Source organism: Podarcis cretensis (assembly GCF_951804945.1).
Source record: "Podarcis cretensis genome assembly, chromosome: 7".
Lineage (NCBI taxonomy): Eukaryota > Metazoa > Chordata > Lepidosauria > Squamata > Lacertidae > Podarcis > Podarcis cretensis.
Window position 1 is genome coordinate 28,988,965 of NC_137176.1, and position 25,784 is coordinate 29,014,748.

Here is a 25,784-nt window from a genome sequence, read left to right on the forward strand (position 1 = left end):
ACACGTTGGCTACCCTTGCCACAGAACTACCACAAGGAATCCAGCCCACCATGGAATGGCCAAAGGGTCTAGTAATCAGTGTAACAAGTAGTTGAGCAGAAGGCTCTCTTACTTCAATTGCTGCAGACCCAAAACTGATTCACAGCTGAACAATTCACAAAGTATTAGTGACTTGTGATGGGTGGGGGGGAGTGAGGAAGAATCCAGTGGCAAACACTTAGCAATTCGAGCTATACTTGTATATATAGTTATTCCAGGAGTTAAATTCCATCTATAGCAAGATTAACTGGGCTGTTTCTCTGCATGTGTGTACATCACTTGTGGGTTGAGACTTCTTAACTGTACACACTCTGTTTGGCTGCTATTTGAGATGGTTACAGTAAAAAGCATCATTAGGAAAGGTCTGTGATAATAGATGAACAATAGAACAATAGATGATAATAGATGAACAATGAACAATAGATTTACAGTGGACCACTCACACTTGTAAGACATCAGCCCAGACTATGTTGCCAAGCTGGACCTGGATACAGGTAAATAAACTGTCAAAGAACGATGGACTTCATACCATCTACTCCATATAAAAACAAAAAGGAAGCGTCTCCTGTCTCCCCCACCAGCAAACAGTCTATTTCCTTGCTCTTTATTTTAAAAAGTTACATTGATTGGGTTCAAGCTTCCGTTTCACCAGTTCCTGTTCAAAATTCTAAAGAGCACACCTTGGCAGGTGGGCAGGGTATCTGCTGCAGGAAAGATAATTAAAGATCCTTCTCATCTTAAAAAGAACTTTTAAGAGATAGTGGTGCAACATTATGATTGTAATCTATTATCATTTCTTTCCCCTTGCTTTTTAGCCCGTTATTGAAAATACCTGATATTCTTCGTCTCTCTCTTCTCCCATTTGCCCCTTCATCTGATTTGGGTGACCTCTACTATTTCCTCTGTCTTGTGCAATAAATAATGGGAGACGTCTAAAGCTCATCACAACAGCAAATAAGGTGCTGTATAACACATCATCCTCTCAAAATTGCCACAGCAGGAAGGAGTGGCAGCCCATCCATTACCTACATTATTTCAGGGACAAGCTTTCCCTATTTGTCCTTGGACATGGTAAGGCAGCAACTAAGGGATGGAATAAAGAGAGTGTTTTAATGTAGCAGTCTGAATCTTCTTCACAAGGACCTAGTCTTATTTGCCATTTTTAAGATGATTCCCACCCCCCTTTTTCTAGGTAAAGAAAATAGTGATGGTTATATTACACATTCAATATTCAGCATGTATTGTCCACTGTATGTAGGCATCCCAGTGAACTGCAGTCATTCCTGGCTCTCTGCTACTACAAGTCTACGTGTGTTGGGAATTACAATTCTGGAATGAATATCTTACATTTTTATATGTAAAAAAGTAGGCCATTCAGTGACAGCTGAGGCTAAAGGTCTAAGCCCTACATAATGAGAAGTACTGTAGAGAATGCACAGCGGCGAGTAGTTCTTATCTGTGTACATTTAGAGATTTCTGGCTGTTTCACTTTGCAAATGCATACATATCAATCCCTTTTGAAGGCAGGAGACAGATCAATAAAAGGTTACAATATATGTGCTTGTTTTGGTACATCATACTTCAAATGTCTACCTTTTCTAGGGTCTGCTCTGAATATATCTGTTTCTATTTTGTTCCTCTTTTGTGGAGTTGTTGGGGGTGCCTTGTAAAACCTTTTGTTAGTTTGCACACACCTCCAGTTGAGTTCTTCAGGTTTCAGAGTCTCCCACTTCTCTCTAAGAGTTTAAAAAAACTCTCAAGATGGTTAATGGTTAACCTCGATGGTTAACCTTGATATGAATGCACATCTATGTAAATAGCTTCACGTGGCTTCATGCAGACACAAAATGTCATCTTCTCCTTTTGGAGTTGGAGAATCTGTGGCTTTCCAGTTTTTCTGGCCTCCATATCCCATCAGCCCCTACCAGCATGGCTAATGGTGAGGGTTTATGTGATCTGTAGTTGAACAACTGGAAAGCCATAGGTTCCTCATCTCTGGCATAACCTAAGAAGAAAAGAATCTGGTAAAAGACAAAACCATACCTGTTTTGAATATCTGTATACAGTACAGAAGTGACTGTAACAGCTCATGAGATTATAAACCAATGTCAGGATTGCCTATATTTTTCAGTTGCAACCCAAGGAAGTGAAAACCGGGATTATGTGCAGCATTCAGCACCCTGAGAATTTTCATATTTGTTTAAAAGAAACTTCTAGCTCCTAAGTCTATATATAGGCTTAAATGTGTTAAGAAGTTAAAAGGGAAAGCTAAGTAACAGGTAAAAGTTTGGCACGAACATTCTACAGAACTATAGTTCCCCATGATTTGCAGAAGCAAAAGGAAGAATGTAAAACAAGCAAATACACACATGTGCAGAATTTATTCACGTTGCGGAATTCAGCTTTTCATGGCACAGAATTTGTTAAAGTGCACAGTATAGAAAGCGCTCCACTGAACGAGCCCATTTCTAAGCCAATTACAATATGCAATAATCAAAGTAATCCATCCTCCACTCTTTTAGCTACTTTCCTAGGTCCCACTCATTTCATTACAATATGGAGAGGTAGCAAGGAAATGAGTTGTCCGTTGCATTAAGATCTTCTTGATACTTTAATGTGAAGGATCATTCCTTACGAATCAACGAGAGAGAGAAAATGCATAGACAGGAGGCTGGTTCCTTTAAACGTGTCTCAAAGCCATCCACTTGAAGAGAATTTCATTTTGCTTTTTCCTTCAGAAGAAAACCTTCAATACCAAAAACAATGGGAATAGAAGCTTTAAGACTTTTTTCTTTAAAAAAATCAAAAATAAAAGTTATGGCATAATAATTAAAACCTCGTCGGCTTAACCTTTCAGTTTAGTCAATCAGGTTCCGATTAGTTTCTATCTTGTTTCAAAACAGCGTTACATTTAAATAAACTGATCCCAACAATAAAACACAAAGACCCACTTGATTTCAAGAGCAGCAGCAATTAAAATGCCCAAATTAATCACACACGCCCTCTCCTATGTGCCCTATTTGGAGTGAAGATTTCAACAGCTCACACAAGAACCACTGTCCCTCAGAGCCCGTCGTCAAATGCCATTATCCAGACCGGGCCCCCACATAGGATGAGACCTGAGAGCTTCCAAGACAGGGTTTTCACAGAGACGCTGATGTTCACCATCTGCAAGTCGACGAAATGCCTTTGACTCCTTTGGTTTTAGTGTCATTCCCTTTGGAAAACGAGTCAGCTGGAGACTATTGCAATGAAGTAACAGAAACAAACAGTCCAGCGCAACACACGGCGCAAGCCACTGTCTACACCGTTTGAGACAACGTCCTTGTCTGTTTTTCTTCGGTACATTTATTCCAGAGACTGCGCACTGAAGGGAGTCTGAGTTTATCCATGTTCTTGCTGTAAACATTGAGGAATATACCAAGGACAACCAGCAAGCCTGACCACACGTACCTAAAATGGAGAAAGAGGGGTGGAGAAACACATTAGCAACTGTATGTATGTATGTATGTATATATGTATGTATGTATGTATTTATGCATGGCAAGGGTCTTGTAGGAAGCAAAGCAGTAGTCCCAGAATTTAAAATTGAATTTGTAAAGGGGTGGAGGAATATGGTAGACCCAAAAAATTAGCTTCCGTAAGTATTCATCTGCCTCGGTAGCTGAAGTCGGTAGAGCTGAGACTCTTAATGTCAGGGCTGTGGGTTCAAGCTACATATTGGGCAAAAGATTCCTGCATTGCAAGGGGTTGGACCAGATGACTCTTGTGGTCCCTTCCAACCTATGATTCTAAGATTTATAATGCATCTTCTAATTTCCATATAGCAAGTTTGATTTGTATTCACTCCGAAACCAAGGTTTCCATTAATTTCACACGTCAGTTCACTGCTATTACAAAATGTGCGTTTTCCAAATTTTGTGAGAGTTAGGACTTGTTTTTGCTCTAAAAATTGGGTGCACACTTCGCTGCTATACCTATAAAGGTTTATTGTTAGTGACAATAAGCACTGCCTGCCTTCTGAGCATCCCAGCTTCTGTGTATGGGTCTTGGAAGGAAGGATGCCACACACACAAAAAAGAGGCGGCTCTCTATGGGGGGGGGGGCTCTTCAGCTACATCTATGGAGAGCAACTGAGTGCCCCCCCCCCCAATCGTACCTGGTGGAGAGGTGGGCAAACATTATCAACCCCGGTGAAGACTGATTAGGAAAAGAAGAAGAAGATTTGATACCCCGCCTTTCACTTAAGGAGTCTCAAAGCAGCTAACAAACTCCTTTCCCTCCCTCCCCCACAACAAACACTCTGTGAGGTAAGTGGGGCTGAGAGACTTCAGAGAAGTGTGACTAGCCCAAGGTCACCCAGCAGCTGCATGTGGAGGAGTGGGGAATCGAACCCGGTTCACCAGATTACGAGTCCACCGCTCTTAACCACTACACCACGCTGGCTCCTGAACACATAACAAAGCACACATCTTCTTTGGGTGGGGCCTTAATTCATTTTAAAAGTCCGTTTACATTTGTGATGGCATATCATTTTGGGGTTTCTGCCAAACAATGTAACAACCTCCCATTTATAGTCATGTAAAATTAATTTATCCAAGTGCCCCTTAGATTTGTTCTTGCTTCTGTTCTTCATGTCTTAAGCTCATGCACCCCACACGAGTCAAGGATGGAACAAAAACAGAAATCCCACTGGGGGTGTAGCAAAGCACAGGCTTGCTTATGGGGTGTAGTGGTTAGAATGCAGGGTTAGTTCAGTGACCTTGGGCCAGTCACTAACCCTCAACATCGTTGTGAGGACAATATGGAGAATGGGAGAGCCATCTATGCTGCCTTGGGCTCCATGGAGGAAAGGTGGGATACAAGTGGAAAATAATTAATAAATAAAAAATCCCTGCAGGTGGGCCATAAATTATCAAAAAAATTTTATAGGATGCGTTCAGTGATTACATTTAAATCACAACATTACATACATTAGGTGTATTAATTAAAGTCAATACGTGTAGATGGATACTTACTGGAATGTAAATGGCTTTGCAAAAAACAGAAAAGAAAGTACAATTGTCATTGCTTTTCTTCCTGTTGTGACTGAAGGAAAACAAGTCCATTAAAACATTAGTTCCATCCCAACTAAAATACAGTTTCAATGCACCAGAGCAGAAGCATCATGCAAAGGATGGCAAATGCGGTAATTACAACCTCACGCCTTACTGCAGCTTGCATTTACTTGCAATAGACTGACATCATGGCCCCCAATACAGAGAAAGTTAGCTGCACTTCAGCTCCATCAGAATGAATGGCATTTAAGTTAGGTATCACCAACTTATTCTACTGTTTTCACATCTGATTTTTTACTAATCTTCTCTGGATTTAGAGGGCTGGTGGCCACATGGGTGCTGCTTTACATCTGCCACAGTGTGCGGTCTATGTAACGGCAAAGCATCAAGGTAAAGTTATTCCAATAATAACTTTATCAACATTCACCAGGCTGCAGTCACAATATAAAAACCATAACCCTTTTCTTAAAAAAGAGACACACAAAAAATCTGCTTGATCTAGAGCTCTGATCCAATGCTGGAAGAAAGCTCTCATGGCAGGCTCTCTCAGCTGGCATGATGATGTGCAATGCTTGAAGGTGCTTCTAAAGGGGTCCCAAATTTTTGGGATACATGGTCGCCCAGAGGTGGTGAAGAAAAGGAACCAGAGAGACCAAAATCATTGCATGGGATCTCTTGTGTCTAACTACATAACACGGGCTTTAAATTTGTGGATCAGTCAGCAAAAGGTTTAGTTGCTTAATCAATGGGGAACCAATTTTAATTGACAAGAGTACATTGTCATGGGTGAGGTTTCCAGTTATGATTTATGCTTGTTTTGATCATGATTCATAACTGCAATAGGGATTTTTTTTTAAAAAAAATGCATTAAAGGTAGTTTGCCTAACTGTAAGGTTTGGTTCTATAATACAGTGGTACCTCGGGTTACATATGCTTCAGGTTACATACGCTTCAGTTTACAGACTCCGCTAACCCAGAAATAGTGCTTCAGGTTAAGAACTTTGCTTCAGGATGAGAACAGAAATCGTGCTCTGGCAGCACGGCGGCAGCAGGAGGCCCCATTAGCTAAAGTGGTGCTTCAGGTTAAGAACAGTTTCAGGTTAAGTATGGACCTCCGGAATGAATTAAGTACTTAACCTGAGGTACCACTGTAAACTGCAAGTCTCTTTCTTCCTTCAGTATCTCAAAATGGCACCTACTGTCTAACCGATTCAATTGATTAACTGGGAAAAAGGCAGATGATCAATCTATCAACTGGATCGGTTGCTCTAATAAATCTTGCAGCATTGCTGGCTGGTTACTACAGCTCCAGCCCATGGTAAGTTCCTCGTCCACAGCACCTTTAGGCATCTATACACCCAAGCAGACTTCACAGGGTCTATGACTGTGCATGCTGGAATTCCCCTGCAGGCACAACATGGTCAGCAAATTATGTTGCTCAGGCTGCCTGTCAGTCTTCGGCTTGAGCAGAAGATTTTGTAGTTATGAAGCCTTTTTAATAGGGCGTCTTATCAGCCTTTCACCATACCGTATATCTGTCTCATTCTGCCACAATCCCCTGCAATGAAATAATACGCAGCAGTAACACAGAACTCTCCCCCCCTTCTTCTTCAATGGATAGCCAAAGCACTTCTTTATGGATGTGTTAAATATTTTATTCCCATTTTATAAAAAATGAAAAATGGAGGCACGAGAAGGTGAAGCGATTTGTCCAAGGTTATTCAGGTGTTTGTTGCTAGAATGAAAAGGGGAACCTGACTTTAATTGGGGAGGAGGAGACTGTTCCTCCTATTTATGCAATTTTTAAAAATAAAAAAGCATTGTTTTTCTCTTAACTGCATTTACCTAATGGCAGGGCTCAATGAAGGTTGACAATTGGGCAGCCTAATCCCACACTTTAGCTGCTGTGGTATAAAAGTGGAGACTTGTATAGCTGCCAAAACTGCTGGACAAATGGAAAAGTAATATGCAGCACTGGCCTGTGTGCCATTTAAACAACTATACTGCAGCATGCTTGGCGCTGGCACCAGTCAAAGTGACCGCAACAGCCTTCAGAAACAACCAGGCAGATGGCAACCCTTTCTATCCTTGCTGACACACTCCTCTCTAAATGGGTTTGCATATACAGCTGCTTCCAGGGAAGGCTTAGGACCAAGACCCTAGTGCAGAAATTAGAGATCCTGTGGCTCTTCTAGATGTGTCTGGACCTCACCACCCATGAGCCCTGACCACTGGCCATGACAGCAGGGGCCGATGGGGGCTTGGAGCCCAACCTCTTGGAGGTGGGGGGGTAAATGATCCTTTTCACCTTCTCTGTCCTAGTGCAGACACAGACTCCTTGCCTGTTGGACCTAAAGATGCCTGGAAATGTTTCCAGGGGAGTGGAAACATGCCCCCCCCCCGCTGGACTATAGGGTACAAGGCCGAACGACCCATCTCCTCATCAGTGCAACAGTAGGCTATCTGTCCAATGTGGGTCATTTGATCATTCTCCCCAAGTCTACTATGCTGTCAGGGAAAATTCTTGGATGTGGATTTAAAGTAAGGCAACATATGCTTCTAATATACAAAGACTAGCCCCAGAAGTCAGTTTGATGTATTTTTCTAAAATAAATTTTATTAAGGTTTATAGAGAAAAAGATAAAGCTTAATATCTTACCTCCCCTCTTTTTTTAAACCAAACCAAAACTTTTATCTGCTTGATAAATGGGTCTAGGATCCTTCTAGAGCTTCTCACCCCACCCCCTTTCTAAGGTTAATATTTGGTCCCACCCATCACGAAATTATTTCCAGTATTGATTCTGAGAACGTATTTGTCATGCCTGTATAACTGAGCAGTGAATGTAATGCTTTAATGCTACTGAATTGACAGAATTCTTATTCGTATATAATTGGAATCCTGTTGAAGTAAGGAAAAATGAAAGGCACTCCCCCCCCCCCCAATTTACAGTCAAGGAGCTTAGAGATGTTATAATTTAATCATTTCTTTTTCTCTACCTCATTTGCTTTTATACACATTTCTTTCCCATTTAATACATATCTGCCGTGCATTTTTGAATTGCAAATGTGTGGAAGGTGACATTTACCTCTGCTGCAATGATCTATGTATTTGCGCAAGCAGTCTGGTAGGCAGAAGCATTGGTTCAAAACAAAAAAAGCGGTACGTATCTAAGACACGCTACCCCTCACCACATGAACCCATTAAACCATTCACAGAACAAAAGAACAGGAGACGGAGCAGAAATAATATACGAGCTTTATCCCAAATCAGGATTTTTTATTCAATTCTTCTATTAAAAAATGAACTAAAAAAATGAACTGTACCTGTCACAGCTAAAAGAGCTCCAAATATTTTAATCAGGGCTAGGACAAAAGAGATTCCAAAATAGCCAGTCAAGGAGAACAAGAATGCGTAGCCGTATGTTTGAACTGGGTGCTGCAGGAACAAGACAAAATATTAAACGGAGGAAGATGCAAAACAAACCCCGAGGTACTGCAAAATGAAACAAATGCTTTTAATCAACTGCCCGAACCAAAATAACAAAATCTTAAATCATTCACGATTTTATTTATTCTTACTGGAAAATTGAGGAAAGTCACAATGAAATGATAAAAAAATTACTCCTGGACTTTTTGAAGAATAAAATTAATTTCTGATGAGGCTGGGTACATATACCCAAGTCAATGGATCAAAGAATCAACTTTAATGCACATTTGTTTGTTTGTTTATTTATTGCAGTATAATAAACAACCAACTCATAAGAAAAGTATCAAGTGCAGTGTAAATCATCAATACATCATAAAAAAAAGTTCAAGCAGGAATGCAAAGCCTCGTAATGTGATTTGGTCAAAAATAATCTAACAGCACATGAATGGGGGGGAAATCACACTTTTTTAATGGAAAAAAATTATTTACCTTTGAGCAAAATGTTACTGCAGGGGTTAAGCCACTAGTGCATGTCAGTCCCAATAAAATATACAGGAAACCTATTGAATAGGAATACAAAACCTGGAATAGTTACAAAAACAAATTATTTTAATCTTGTGGTATTTTTAAAATGCCATATATATTGTGCGCTCTATTAGCACATCTCTTTGCTGGAAGAATGTAATCTCTTTTGAAAGTTACGTTTTTCAAGTATAATACAGGCAATAACCTCAGATATTAGCTTCTGAGTGACTTGCTTGATAAACACGCCTCAAATGGCAATTGATATACACTTACAAGGTGATTCTCTGGTTAAAAGATCTGCCGTTTTATACAGCCTTGTTCTGAGTTACAGTTATCATGAATTAAATGGCAATTGCGTGCATTGGCCTTACCCAAGTTATACAGCAGTAGCTGTTGGTTGTGAAGACAAATCTTTTAATTTTTAATAAAACTCTGTCTGAAGTTGCGCTCCGGTCTCTTATTTTTAAATTCACAATTTCTCTTGCCATTAACTTAGGCCAGAGCAACAAATGTTTACTATTGGCAACAACCAGACAGGACTATTCCTGTACAGGCAACCCTCCATTTACGTGGGGGTTATGTTTCAAGGTACTGTACACTAAAGTGAAATCGCGTATATTTGAAACACCATTAACAAAGCCTAAAAACACTCTGTTCTGCCTCTGCCCCACCCCATTCCTCAATGTTTTTGTGATGTTTTCAAGTCACTTCTGGGTTCAGTGCAATGCACATTTTTTAATTATGGCTGACCGACTTAAAATAGTAGACAGAAATAGAACAGAACTCCGCCCCACAGCTCCCATAACTGAATGAAATTATAGAAGGGGAACATTTACCATTTCAGAGTTGGAGCCATTGTGCAACTTCATAGCCTTTTCCTGCACGTTTCCTATAATGGCGTCTGCACAGAGGGCAAGGGATATAAGGACCACACCTTCAAGGAATCAGAAAAGGACATAACATAAAATAAAGCAATAGACGCATACTCTAGCATTATGGATAAAATTCACTGTTGCACTAAGGCAATTGTTCTGTCAGTGCAAACGTTTTTGCTCGCCAGATCAAACTCTCTCCTCCTCACCAAAACTGGAATTGTCTCATTTGTGCAAGTGGGATGCCACAAATAAATATTGCCCATGGTTCTTCTGATGTGGACCTATTGGAGTCATAGGTGACAACTTCCTGGGGCCCTGGGTGCCTGAGCGCCCACAAAGTTCCCCATGAAGGGGCCGAGCACCCACAAAATTCTGTGCTAGGGCCATGGGGCCAATTTGGCACTCCTGATTGGAGTTTAGAAAACAAGGGTTATACATTCTCTTATTCTCTGCACTATTAAAATCTGTGTAAGACCTGCTTTTTACGTATGATGCAAAGAACAACACAAAAGCAACCATATTCTCCATTTTGAGGGGGGGGGGGAAAGCAGAAGGGAAGACAAACATTTAGAGGGATATACTTTGCAATATATATTCTTTCCAGATAGCAAAGAAAGCAACAACTGCTTGACGTGCAACAACATTTAAACATTTTCAATCAATCAAATCAATTAATTAATAAAATTAACAGAATCTGTATTGCTGCATATTTAGGCTTATTGTATTTCCCCATTTTTACATAACATCGCTTACCATGTTCTTCAATACTATTAAAAGAGCCTTAAATCTAATTTTCCAGTCTTTGATGGACACAATATGGGTGATACTGTTCACACAGCCAATACTTTAAATTCACTCAGTTTTTATGTTTCTAACATTTGTATCAGCAAAAATTACAAGTTCCGTTTAACCTCAAAGCTCAGTTTTGTCTCCTTGGGCAAAAGCTGTCACATGTAAATAGATTTGCCCTTGACAATGTGAATGTTTAAAGAATTTTGATTAAATTATGCAACTCAAGAAATGCTTCAGCTAAGAATAATACAAGCTTGAGTGTAAATGCTTCCACAACAATTTGATTATAAACTAGTGAAAGGAAATCTAATATTATTTAGTGACCAGGAACAGGGCTGCATGCACTGCAAGGCAAGTTAAGAACTTGACATTGTGACTGACTTATGAAAACTTTATTTCAGCACAATGACAGCAAAACATTTTGCTCGAGACACATAATTTTTTAGCAGGACCCAAGGCAAATTTGAACACAACGGCCGTACTGGGATGTCAACAAAACCATAGCTTAGTGATGAGATCAAGCTGCCTTCTGTGCTCCTTGCTCACACAATTACAAAGAAGAGTTTTGAAGCATTTGCTTAGGTTTGATGTTGACTTGTGACGTTAACATTAGCCACCGTTGACAATGCCATAAGCCACAGTTAAGCAGAAACAAAATTGAACAGTTCTGAATTCCTTGTGGAGGAGGGACAAAGGGCAGAGTTTAACCTCAAGGCTTGTTTTGATTTGTTCATATCATGCTAAACTATAAGTCGGTGCAAGGGTGGATAACCTTTAGGTTCTTCATATTCCCCCACTTTTGACAAGTGGGCATCTCCACCCATCATAATGACATCAGGCGAGTTATCCCACACACCTGTTAAAGGTGGTCCACAGGGTTGCGGGAAAATAGTGACTTCACGGCACTACACAAGGTTTGCACAGTGTTTCAAAGTGCTGCCGACCAGCAGGCTTAAACTCCATCGCCCATCAGCTGAGAGGGAGGGAATTCAAGGCTGCTTTCTGTGGGGATAAGTTGCATGCACAGGTTCCCAGTGGATAACTTCTGCAGCCAAACCAAGCAGGCTTGAACTCGCCACCTATCAGCCGAGGAACTTGGTCAAGTAGCTGAATCAGCTGCCACTCTACCTGCCCCACATATGACATCGGGGGCCAGGTAGGTGCCATTTAGGGGGTATGATCTGGTGGGTCGTATTTGGCCCACAGACTGGTGGTTGCCCAACCCTAGCTTTACTGTGACATCTGAACTGGCAGACTGAATTTCCTGCTGTAGTGTAAACGTTATTTGTTCTACACCAGGGGTCAGCAAACTTTCTCAGCAGGAGGCCGGACCACTGTCCCCCAGACCTTGGGGGGGCGGGGCGGACTATATTTTGGAAAAAAATGAATGAATTCCTATGCCCCACAAATAACCCAGAGATGCATTTTAAATAAAAACACACTTTCTACTCATGTAAAAACACCAGGCAGGCCCCACAAATAACCCGGAGATGCATTTTAAATAAAAGGGCACATTCTACTCATGTACTAACATGCTGATTCCCAGACCATCCACGGGCCAGATTTAGACGGCGATTGGGCCAGATCTGGCCCCCGGGCCTTAGGTTGCCTATCCATGTTCTACATCCCACCATCCATGTACACAATACTTTAAAGCACAAGCGAAGAAAGAAAACCAACTCCCTATCTCAAGGGAATTTAAATTTGGACAGTGGCAAAACAGATGAAGGGGGAAGCCAAGGTCAACATAAGAAATATGAGCAAATGCAGTTTACATAAACTTCATTGCAGTTGGGCATGAAGAATGGGGGTTAAAGCAAAAACTTCAGAGAAAAGGAAGGAAACCTGGGACCATCCCTACAAGTTCAGGCTACTTTATTGTACGGATCTATGGATTATATGTTCTTCCTTCCATCTCCTAATGGATTGACAATTCATTTCTCTTAAAAAAAAATAATAATACTGATAAAAGTAGAAATATACAAGCTTGTTGCATTACATGCCCAAATTCTGGCAGTAAAGTAAAACCCTGGTTATAATTACTCAGAGTCCTAAACAACATCTCTTTTTTTGTACAGCAAATACACAAATGTAGAAACCAGCGATAATATTAAGCGCTGAAGGAAAGTGATGGCTTTACATAGATTTTTTTTTTTTTTGAAACAGACATATGGGATCAGCTTTGCCCTCAAAGTGCATAGTCTCCTGCTTCATTAAGTATGCATCTTGTAAAGGTCGTGGAGTTCGACTGCTATTCAGCAAAGGGTTCTGCTTTGCAGAACTCATTTTCCTGTCTTTTTAGTTTTTATTTTCCACATTGAAAATTGCATGCGAAAGTGTATTCCCAGGCTGACTGCAAGTGAAGTATTGAATAATCAGGAAAAGTCTAATTTAAAATTGAAATTTTAATTAAAAAATAAAGCTAGGATGCAATATGGAAAAGTACAGCATTCTGTTATATTGCGAGCAGAATGCAAAGGGGTATATGGCTGGCTGGCATTCCTTCAGGGGAATGGGTTCCAAACCTGACCTCTTCAACCATTATGAAAACAGCTTTTTCTTTTTCTTTGGTAAAATCAACAAGGAGGTTCTCCTTCACAATAATAAATAATAATCATAATTTATTATTTGTAACCTGCCCATCTGGCTGGGCTTCCCCAGCCACTCTGGGTGGCTTCCAACCAAATATTAAAATACAGTAATGCCTCAACCATTAAAAGTTTCCCTAAGCAGGGCTGCCTTCAGATGTCGTCGAAAAGTCTGGTAGTTGTTGTTCTCTTTGACATCTGGTGGGAGGGCGTTCCACAGGGAGGGCGCAACCACCTAGAAGGCCCTCTGCCTGGTTCCCTGAAACTTGGCTTCTCGCAGCAAAGGAACCGCCAGAAGGCCCTCGGCGCTGGACCTCAGTGTCTGGGTAGAACGATGGGGGTGGAGACACTCCTTCAGATATACTGGACCGAGAAGCTCTATAGAAATTTTCTCGGTGGCTCTTAGGGCACAGTCCTAATCCTAGATCCATAATCCTAGATCCACTGGGATGAGAGAGTTAGGACATGGCAGATCTCCAGCTCAGCCAAGCAGGTTCCCAGCTCAGCTATGCCACTGTATGTCCCCCAGCCTGGCTCCGCTGGAGATACGCCAGTTTTCTTCTCCAAAACACATCAATTCCTATCAGAGTACGAATTTCCATTAAAGATTTTACCTGTTAAGTCAAAATTCGGTGCAATGGTGCTGTCAGCTAGAGTAAACCATATTAAGCCCAAGCTCATGCACACTGCAGCAGAAACGTCCGCAATATTGTAACGTTTTCCTGTGCAGGAAAAAAGGGAGAAGTTTACACCATGCAATGATGGAAGATTTAATTCTTTGGTTCATTTGGTACTGAGTACACAGCAAGTAAACAAATATTCAATTCACCGCCTAACTCAAGCTCTTGGGGCCAAATCCTAAATCTCATTATCAACCTTGTTGCTGCTTGAGCGTGGTCTTTTTCCACACTGGTGCAGTAACATATATAATAAAAAGAACCAATGGAAAGCATGGATGGAGTTACACTCTGGCGTTTGGGAGCCCAGAGTACAGTCACACCTTGGATCCTGAACGCCCTGGAACACAGACGTTTTGGCTCCCAAACGCCGCAGACCCGGAAGTGATTGTTCTGGTTTTCAAACCTTCTTTTGGAATATGAACGTCCAACAGGGCTTCCGATTGGCTGCAGGAACTTCCTGCAGCCAATGAGAAGCCGCGCTTTGGTTTCCAAATGTTTTGGAAGTTGAACGGGCTTCCGGAACAGATTTCATTCGACTTCCAAGGTACAACTGTACTGGCATGAGAAGCATCCTTTGTCTCCATGGTACGTACATTTGCTGGACTGTTGTGTGACATAGCAATGCAGAGGCAGCAACCATGCCACTGGAGGAACATATGAACCAGCCCTCGGTGGCAATATCCTGACACCTAGTATCAAAATAGGTGGCCTACAGATACATTTTCTGCCAGTTGAAACTTTTTAACATATAGTTTTGTAACAACGTCTAAAATCTTGGGGCATGTGGATACTGAAATTTTGCAGGTGGTATGTTTCACCTCCCATTCTAGATGCTTCAAAGGTATTAAGAAGTGTTGAGCCTAGACTGTTCAGTTTAACCGGTAAAGAGGATTTCAAGTCTGAAATCAATCTCTGAAATTTAACTTCATTATCATTAAGTAAACCAGCAATTATTACTACTGTTCTCAGCTGTTTCACTTCATAACCAAATTCAAAAAAACTAGCCAGCTGCACTCACTAAAAGCAACAAGAATGCCAATTCAAAGGGTGGTTTTCCTAGGTTTCCCATAGAGTAAAAATAACCCATATAAGTGAGCCTCTCTCCATCAAATGAAAGCAGTAGCACCTTGGGGATTTCATGAACGGAGTTAGTAGATAAATTATTCTAGGCTCAGGCAAGAAATGTCAAACTTTTTCAAAGTGAAGCCACCACCACGAGCCTCCCCAAAAGCATTAACAAGACTCAACCCTGCAGTGTTAACTTTTATTCAGTGGCTGAGGTGTAGCATGATCAGCACAAAAAATGAAGGCTCTGGTCATATCCTTAAAGAAACACAAAGACTGACTTACTTGCCTCTCCTCCCCAAAAATAATTCAACACAATAGAATTACACCCACTTTCACCAAACAGGGTGTGTGTGTGTGTGTGTGTGTGTGAGAGAGAGAGAGAGAGAGAGAGAGAGAGAGAGAGAGTGAGTAGTGGAGGAATACAGGTCTCAAAAGACACTCAATGCAAGTTCAGATAATAATTCTGCCTCAATTACCAGCTATTTACATTTTGGACAGTCTAAATCAGGAATGCATCAAAAATACTTTCCCAATCACATTCTAAGATTCTCCACCCTACAAGTTGCTTCTAGGCCTCCTTTGCAGTTTTGTTTTGATTCATTTTGGTTACTGACTCAAATTCAAAGTCAATCCAGGATTTCAAAGCAACTTAAGACCTCTACAGTGAGGCAATGGATAGAGAGGGTTTAGGGAAGAGAAAATAAACCATTGTTGGGTCTTTACAAGTTTATTTTCTGAAATGAACAGCATTCAATAGCAAGAATAAGGCATACCTTGTATAAAGACTCCTCCTATCATAACTGGGATCAGTTTACAGCACTTGAAGATTACTTGTGTAGGATAATTCAGATATCCCAAGGAGGTATTTGATAAACCCATTGTACCCACTGTTAGAAAAGCTATTATCATGTAGGTTTTGCCTGGGATCCTGGAAAATATAAATGAAGCTCTGTATTGGGGAGCAAATGTCAACACTAAAAGAGAGGCTTTAATATTGTGGCAAGTAAAGATTAATAACCAAACTGGTGACTTTTCATGGAATTCAAATTAGTGCTGAAATCTGAATTTATTTTTTATTTAATTAGATATAATAAACCAGAAAACTTAACTACTGTATTATCATTTACTGCCAATATGTTGGCGATTTATTCTATTTTACAACAGAAGATATAAAAGCATGCTATTTCATGCCTTTCATTCATTGCCCTACACAGACATGCTGAATACAACATATTCTGTACCAATCAGTGGGGTTAATCCAAAATAACTATCCTGAGAATACTGACTTTCCTGTAGGTTCAGATAATATAAAACCTCAAACCCCTGAGCTCTACAGCCCTAGAAAAAAATGCCCAAAGAAGAGTTGGGATATCAACAGCCCAGTTTCTTTTCTGAGCAGCCTTTGGAACAAACTGGAAGGCTGCTCTTACAGGTCTTCCAGATTTCAGGAGTAACTTCTCAGGAGTTACTGGATGGGAGATCTGTGATCAGGAAGGCCTGCTTCATGCATGGAAGCTCCCCATACAGTCCGTTGGATCCTAGCCTTTTTGCAGGCGTTTCCATTGTAACACAACTCAAATATTTCAGAAACTCGGGAATCAGCTGACATCTAGCATGTGATGTGAACAGATTATAAAAGCCACAAAGAAAAATGATTCTCTTTTTCAGTATAAAATAAACGAGAAATGTATGCATCTGTTGCTATGTTTTTATTAATTTTAAAATTTGTGCCAATTAAGTGATCTTAAAGTACCTCCCCACATTAATAGGGGAGGGAGAGAAATTCAATGCTCATTTTTCATTGGGCTGACAGCTCCACAAGTCAACACCATGGGCATTGTCATGGAATCTCACTAAATCAGACTAAATGTTTAGAAATAATATTTGACTGATTCCTGCCCCAATTCAACTTCACAAATTTCTGGTTAAATAGTTAATCAAATTTAACCCACATAATAATCTGAAAAAGTAAGACTATATAGATAATATCATACCGTCTCCTTTTGTCCTGAATAAGCTGTAGTTCTATGAGTCCAAAAATGGAATAAAACCCAAATTGCACTAATGTAAGATACCACCCAAAGGGTTTAAAACCTTCCACTGAAAATATCAGTTCCTGGAAGAGGGAAAACAGAGAAACATTATATTTAAAACATTGCCTATGTGACCATGTTGTATATTTTTAACTTTTAAAATTAGACTTACTCAGAAATTTGCTTTAACATTTTTTTTGCCTCCCAACTTAAAAATATTGAACAGAATTATCATTAGCTTAATGAATCTGGCTAACCATCCTGTCAAGTTAAGACTTGGTATTAATTTGAATACTCTTTCTGACTTGTTTTTAATTCATGTACTTTGTTTTTGAACATCAGTGTGAAAAGCAAGCACCAGCATTAGATATCCTATTTTGTTGGCACATTGGGTGGGCTTTAAATTCAGAGAAACGTCCCCTTCATCTACTCACCTCTTGTGCAAGACTCCAGGATCACATAAGTACATAAGGAAAACCCTACTTGATGAGTCCATCTAGGCCTGCCTTCCATTTCTAAGACTGATGAGACAAATAAGGCCCACTCTCAACACTTTGCTCCTCAGCATCTAGATTCAGACTGCTTCCTAACATGGAGCTTCCATTTGGCTATCATGTAGCCATTTATGTCTCTGGACTTCTAAGTTATTGGCCATTGCTATCACTGCTGTAGAGAATTCCCTGTATGATTTATGCATTGTGTTCTTTGTTTAGTCCATCCTGACTCTTATCAACCTGTTTCCTTGGGTGATCCCAATTTCTAGTGTTATAAGAGAATTTTCTTTGTCCTTCCTCTACACCATTCATAACATTATAAACTCCTATCATGCCCTCCATCCCCTAGTCATATTTTCCCCCTCAACTACAAAACATTAAATCATTTTAAACTTTACTAAGATGGTAAGGCCATCTGAGGGCCTTCTTAGTAGTGGCGCCCGCCCTGTGGAATACCCTCCCATCAGATATCAAAAACCAATTATATGACCTTTGAAGGCAGGAAGCTTTTAATGTCTTAGGTTTCGTGTGTTCTTTTATATTCTGTTGGAAGCTGCCCAGAGTGGCAGGGGCAACCCAGTTAAATGGGTGGGGTAAAAGTAATAAATTATTATTATTATTATTTTCATTACCCTTTGCTGCACCTTTTTCCAGCCGATGGTATATTTTTTAGAGATGTGGCAACCAGAACCATACACATTATTCAGTGTGTTATTCATATCAATCTGTTATGGGCACATTTTACTGGTGTTTTCTTTTAAATCTCTTTCCCTAATAATCTCAGACATGGCTCTGGGAGATTTTACTGAAGCTGCACACCCATTTGATGTTTCCATTCCATACACCAAGATTCCCAAATCTAATTCTTGTTACTCACGGCCGGTTGAGACCCCATCACTGTGTATGTGAAGACAGGACAACAGGTCCCAAGTTGTGTCTTGCCAGCTGAAGCTAAGATCTGGGTCCGGCTAGATGGAAGACACCTCATGGTTCTACTGCCCTCAAGACATTCAGGATGATGGTAGTCTGGGAGAGGATATTCTCACCAAACAGCGCTTAAATTGTGGAACTGCCTCCCCGAAGAGGTGTTGTGTGTGGCATCTCCACTATATTGTTTATATGCTTTCTGTTGTATGATGAAGACACACCTTTGTACCCTGGACTTTGACAACTGACACTTCGACATTTTTAGGACCCACCCTATTCTTGTGGCTGTAATTTGTTTTAAGCTTTTTCCGATAATTGCATTTTCAGACTGCTGTGGCCTATCATGAAACCTTTGGGTGACGGACAGGTAATAAATTAAGTAACAGTAGAAAATAAGCCCTCATATCTGCATCAAGCCAGTACAGATTACAATAGAATTTTATTGAGTAATACATTATTCTGAAGAAGAAAACACAAACATTACCATAAGCAGTGAATTACAAGACTTACCTGCAGATATCCATAAATAAGATAAAACAGAAAGACTCCAGAAACGCAAATGAAAAACTGGGTAGCCTTGTTAAATTTGCTGAGATTAATGCCAAGGACAACTACATCATCTACTGATTTGATGTGTGGCGACATAGCTTGGGACTTTGAAGGTACGCTGATAGAAACATACTTCCGAGAGGAATTGAATTTCAGATCCATGATTCCTAGCTTGCTGCATTCGGTGGCGATGAAATCTTTGATGTTTGTTTGAAAGCTGGAAGAAACAAGTTTAGACTGAATCACGACAGCATTCAAATGAAAACCACGACAGTCCCACATTCCAAGCACAATTTTCATTTTCATTGAATCAATCTTCTTAGATTGATATCCTTGTAGAGGGATTTTTAAAATTCCATTATTATGGAAACCACCATGCCAACCAAGTAAACAAGCATGCACCATTCTTTCTATATGACTAAAATCTCTGATCCGGATTCTACAGAGGCAACAGAATTAACATAAGACTGACTATAGATAGGAAATTTGACAATTCCCAATTTTGTTGGCTAAACTCAACACAGCTGCTTAAAAATCAAGCTTCAACAAATGTGAAACCAGCACACTTCCTTCTTTTTGAAATTGAAGCACACCCACCTTGGATTCGCTAAAAAGGTGGGGGTAGATTTAAGATCAGTTATAATTTTAGCTGCATCAGCCATCTTTCTGTTAAAATACACTTGCAGCAGGAGCATCCCATGTCCCTCCATAGATGCTGGATAGAGAGAGTTCCCTGCTCTGCTACTATAAAATGGTAATCTTAATTTGTGAAACCAAAACAATGTGTGCATTCTCATCTGTGAGTACAGGATAAACAATAAGAATTTAAACATTGTTGTATGCTACTTTCTTGCAAGATGTTTTGAGTAAAAGAAACAGGTTAGAAAGTAAGGAACTATATATGCAATAAAAATGTATTAATTAAACAGAATGCCTAGCTGGATTTGTCAGTCATACACTGCTTCAAAACACTTAATACAGTAATTTCTAACTGTGTTACACGACAGGTTTTTTTCTGTTTTGCACCTTCAGGCTAAACATACTGTTCAGTCAATGCTCTCTAAAAGTCCCTATCAGCAGCTTAGCTAGAAGTTAGTAATTAATTTTCATTTGCCTGGATATACTAGTAAAATGCAACTTTATGCATTTGGGGATTATCTATGGAAGTATCCCCTTTATAGTTCTTTACTTTGTGGTAAGTGTTTCTCCACCTGAGAGAACCTTCCCCCAATAAAATGGATCCAAGTGGAGATTGCTACTGCACAAAGCTTGTGTAAGTCTTCAGCATGTGTTGACATCACAATGCTTACAAACTGAATGCATTACTGCTCTACTTATTCCTCCCCATGCTTTTTTCCTTTCTTTTTTCCAGAGTTAAGATCACAAGTTGCCAGAAAAATCCTCAGCTGTTCTTTCAAAAACAAGGAACACCAAGCTTTTCAGTTGCGGATGTGTTAAACTGACAGCTGCCATTGATGATTAAATAATGGATCTCTTGAAATGAGCACACATCTTAATAGAACATGTATCAACACATTTACTCTCCTCCCCAAAATCTTTTTTCACTTGTCTCCTTTGTCCTTGTCACAAGCATGCTTACTGAAGTCTGGCTAGCAGCTCTTCAAAAACGGATAAATTCTCTGTATGTGCCAAACTGGGCATAGCTTCAGATTGAAAAAATCAGAATACCTGTCATCTTGGATGGAGGGTTAAAAATCTTCCAAGTCTGATCACATATTTTTTATAAAAAGTAGAGAATACATGTTTGGAGACGTGTGTGATAGGAACATACGAAGTTGCCTTACGTTGAGTCAGACCATTGGTACATCTAGCTTGGCAATGTCTACACTGGCAGCAGGTTTTCAGGGTTTCAGAAAGGGTTTTCTTCCAGTCCTATCTAGAAATGTAATCTGGGCCGTTTTGCAAGCAAAGCAGGTGCTCTACCACTGACCCTTGCCTGAGAAGGGTCAACTAATTTATTATGGAAAAGGTGTCTGGCATAGGAATGAACACTTTTCCCTGTGAGAGTTGACCACAAATCACTTCTGTGGCAGGGACTCTGCACTAACTCTGCACCACCTGTTGACAACACGTCTCGGTCACCCTCCTTGGTCACACACATTCCAACTTGTCAACGTCGTCCTTAAAATTGTGGTGTCCAGAATTGGACACAGTATTCCAGATGTGGTCTGACCATGGCAGAATAGAGTGGCGCTATTGCTTCCCTTTATCTAGACGCTATAGTTCTGTTGATGCAGCCTAGAATAGCATTCGCTTTTTTTGCTGCTGCTGCATCAGATATCTAAAGGGCCGTCATGGAAGGTGGATCAAGCTTGTTTTCTCCTGCTCCAGAGGGTAGGACCCAAACCAATGGATTCAAGTTACAAAAAAAGGAGATTCTGACTAAACATCAAGAAGAACCTTCTGACAGTAAGAGCTGTTTGACAGTGGAATGGACTTCTTCGGCAGTTGGTGTACTCTCTTTTGCTGGAGATTTTTAAGCAGAGGTTGGATGGCCATATGTCATGGATGCTTTAACTGAGATTCCTGCATTGAAGGGGGTCCCTTCCAACTTTACAATTTTAAGATTCTATGAAGAGGATGCTAGCTCTTTGTATACTCTGTGTTCTGTCTCTCAGCAACAGGTGAAACATGTTTAAACAGAGATACAATTTCAGCAGGTTTTTTTTTAAAAAATATTGTTTCGTTTTGTCTTTTGTTGCTTTTGTCGTAAGCTGTTTTGGATGGGCATTTGCCCAGAAAAGTGGCAAGAAAATGTTTTGATTTAAAAAAAAAAACGTTCTAAAGAAAACAGAGAGGCATGCAGCTCAGTGGCAACATAAAACTTATTGTCCCAATGTTTTCCCATATACATATAATAGTCGTTGGTAAGAATGTAAATGTAAGTACAAATGGGTGGTGTAAAGTGCACAAGGGCAAAGAAATCAATACAGTGGTGCCTCGCAAGACGAACTTAATTCCTTCCGCGAGTCTCTTTGTCTTGCGGTTTTTTCGTCTTGCGAAGCACGGCTATTAGCGGCTTAGCGGATTAGTGCTATTAGCGGTTTAGCGGCTTAGCGGCTATTAGCGGCTTAGAAAAAGGGGGGAAAAAGGAAAAAAACTTGCAAGAACTCACAAGACGAAGCAAACCCATAGGGAAATTCGTCTTGCGAATCACCTCAAAAGATGGAAAACTCTTTCGTCTAGCGAGTTTTTCGTCTTGCGAGGCATTCGTCTTGCGGGGCACCACTGTACTGGGCTACAATTCTTACTTATTTGAAAGTAATTCTCACAGAACTCAATCTCGCAGGTCATTTCTTAGTGTCTAGGATTGGGCTGCAAGCAAATCTTGAATATGCATGTTCAATTAAAGGTAATTTGGAACGACTGTTTTCACCAAAATATCTTCCACCATCAAATTAAGAGTTTTATACACACATAGCTCTTATTGTCCTTCCATTGTTACAGGAATGTCTCAATCTGGTGTGGCTATACTGTGGCGAGGCAGAAATGGCTCTAGGATCGCCAAACACATCAACCACGATACAATTCCTTGCTTTAACAGCCGAAAAGAATGTGCCTTTCCCCAACAATAATATGCAGCAGTAGGCATATTTCATTCTGTTACAGTGTTGTTAAAAGGCACAATGGACTGGTTCACAGGTCATGCAATGCCAAACCATGACTTCATGTGAATGCGGGGGGGGTGTGTGTCCCAGGGAGGAGATCAGAGGCATTTCATTCCTCCAACACTAATGGATCCTGGTGGGTCACACACACTTTGCAAAGGAGCAAACTGTTTTCCGCTTATCTCCGCATCCCCCCTCCCCCCCCTTTTTTTGCTCCAATCTTGCTTTGGCACTGTGATTTCAGGTAGAAATTTCAGGGCAAATGTATGGGTGGAAGGAGGCAGGAAAATAACTGGAAGGAAACAGGTTGTTTTCCTCCCCACTTCTTCAACCCGCAAAATGTGTGTGGCCCATTCAGAATCAGCTGGCGGTGGTGCAAACCCAGTTACGCAACAACAGTGACTTGTAAGCGTATCTGCCGCTGCTTTGCATCCCATCTTTTCAAAGAAAGAGAAGCTTATTGGTGCTACCTGCTGCTCTTCCGCCCACCGCACCACCCCAATCCACTCTGACTAGCCCACTTCTCCTTTGACATCTGGCCTTGCCTCCTGCAGCTGCCATACAGCAAGGGTGAGGGAATGAAAGTCCCATTCTCCCCCAACCCTTTCAGAAAGAAAAAAGGCACACCTGAATGGGTGGCTGAAGGATGGAGCCCAGGAACCCACTCCACTTTTGCAGAGAGGACACTGCTGCCACGTGGCAGACAGGTGGAGGATAGAGCCGCCCAACGGTCTCTCCACCCCCACAAAAAAATAGTTGGTTTGCCTTGCCGCTGCCATGCAGACAGGCAAGGGGTGGTGCTCTTGGTCTTCTCAATCCACAGGAGAAAAGCACCATCTTTTATGCGCTTTGTAGTTTCCTCTCCTTGCACCAGCTTTGGGAAGGGAATGAATTTCTGTCATGAAATTATGAAACAGGAAATGTTAAGTATTGCATAGAAGGCAATATGCACCCTGGTTTCAGGACTGGCTGCAGAGCTGGCCCAAGACATTTTGCCGCCTGAGGCAAAGCGGCAAATGGTGTCTCCGCGGGAACCTTGCACAGCCAGCCAAGTTATTTTGGTGCCAAGGCAATAATAAGGATGATGATGATGATGATGATAACCATCACTTTCCCACTCAGACAGTAAGAACACAACAACAAATCACAAACCAATTTGCTACCTTTTCATTAAGGCAACTGAAAGCAGCTTCCTCAACTCTTCCCAATAGAAGGGGCAGCCCAAAGCCATTTTGCGCAAGTTACTCTGAGCGCAAGCTACTTATGGGTCAGTGCACCTGTTTGCCAGGTTGATAGCTTGAGCGCACCTGGGGGTTGGACTAGATGACCCTAGGGATCCCTTCCAACTCAACAATTTTATGATTCTACTTTCCTAACCCCAACACTAAATCTAGAATTCCTGATCAGCCAACCTCCCTTTAAGCCCTAAAGGGAAGGTTCACAGAGGTAGCAGCTGGCGAAACCATCTCCAGACTGAAGCCACCCACCCCTCCTGCCCTTCTCCCCCTTTCCAAATCTCTCCATGGGAAACAGGACTGCAGGGAGGGAGAGGAGCCGCGCCAAAGCAAGACCCGTTTTGTTTCCGTTTCCTTTGGAGCATAAGCCTGAAAATGCAATGCTAAATCCTTTTACACATTCAAGCAAACAAAATAAACGCGATTCACACTTTTTAAAGAAAGAGAGAAATCGCTTCTGTTTCTTTCAGAGCTGAAGCCTAAAAATGCAATGTTTTTAAATGGTTAAAAACAAATGTTGTTTGCAAATAAAAGGTGTGAAAAGGGAGGAAAGCCTCTGGCTATTAAAGCAGAAGGTTGGTGGTTCGAGGCCACCCAGGGTCGGCGGTGGGAAGGATCGCAGGGGGGTTGGACTAGATGACCCTTGGAGGTCCCTTCTGTGATTGTAGGGCAGCCGAGGGAGGAGGAAGCCGCAAGAAGAAACAGCCGCGGACCACCCGCCCCCCCCCCCGGCCAGGCGTGGCTCAGCCTCTCCCTTCCCCGCCCAACTTCGGGAGATGCCCTCCCGGAAGCGGCCCTCCCTCCCTCCCACGCCGCCTCCTCCTCCTCCTCCCCACGCGCCCATGCCAGTACCTGAACCCGCAGAAGCGGGCTGGATGGGGTCGCGGCGGGGAAGAGGAGCGCAGGCAGCCGGACACCGTCGCTCCGACCCCCGCCGCCGCCGCCGCCGCCGCTCCCCCTCAAGCGGCCAAAATGGCGGGGAGCGCCGAGCTCATCGAGCCGCCGCGCGTCGGGTTGGTTGCTCGGCGCTCTTGCGGCTCCGCCTGGCGCCGCTCGCCGCGGCTTGGAAGCGGCCTTTCAAAGCGGGAGCTGGCGGCGCTGGTGCTGCCTCTGCCTTGCGCGGGCGGGGCAGGCGCGAGCCACGTCGACCCTGCCGCGCGCATCGAGCTAGAGATCTTTCCAGGGATCCAGGCGCTGCTCTGGGCATGCTTCCCCTCATCTTTCTCCACCACCTTGTTGTAGTGTTTCCCAACCTTGTGCCTCCAGCTGTTTTTGAACTACAACTTCCATCATCCCTGACTAGCAAGACCAGTGGCAAGGGATGATGGGAATTGTAGTCCAAAAACAGCTGGAGGCACAAGGTTGGGAACCTCTTCTTCAATTTTTTTAATGCCTCATATTTTACTACACACACACACACACACATACATGCATAAAAATAATTTTTATTAAATTTTCTGTTTTACATTTTAAAATGCTCATTTTAACATCCTTAAATTATCAGTGATTTCCCTTCTCTTTCCATGGTTCTTTTTGCATATCATAAATCCCTGCATACTATACAAAAACCAAACCATTCAATATTCCATTATTGTATCCATCACAACTAATTTACACTTGGATTTAGCTTAATGCTGCCAACGTTTTCAGGTGTACACAATTATTTCTTCTCTGAATGTATGTTCTTATTGTTTTCTTATTCTATATGTTAAGTCTGCAAGCTTAAGTTGCATTTTCTGTCAGCTTAAGTTGCCGTTCTTTGGTTGGGACCCCACTTGTTTTCCATTTTGGGGGCTAACAAAAAAAAAGAAGTTTGTAAACTGCCCAGAGTGGCTAGGGAAACCCAGCCACATGGGCGAGGTATAA

At 41.5% G+C, this 25,784-nt stretch overlaps 1 protein-coding gene across 1 annotated transcript; it reads right to left on the minus strand.

Moving 5' to 3' along the window:
• Positions 1–2,401: 2,401 nt before the first annotated feature.
• SLC35B3 (solute carrier family 35 member B3) lies at positions 2,402–24,915 on the minus strand. Its single transcript, XM_079985075.1, has 10 exons — positions 24,771–24,915; positions 19,016–19,271; positions 17,046–17,167; positions 15,825–15,979; positions 13,918–14,025; positions 9,885–9,982; positions 9,013–9,105; positions 8,421–8,532; positions 5,058–5,127; positions 2,402–3,492 (listed from the first exon to the last, which is right to left on the minus strand). The coding sequence occupies exons 2-10, from the start codon at positions 19,214–19,216 to the stop codon at positions 3,342–3,344; spliced, it is 1,110 nt and encodes a 369-aa protein (XP_079841201.1). The 5' UTR covers positions 19,217–19,271; positions 24,771–24,915; the 3' UTR covers positions 2,402–3,341.
• Between the last annotated feature and the right edge of the window lie 869 nt (positions 24,916–25,784).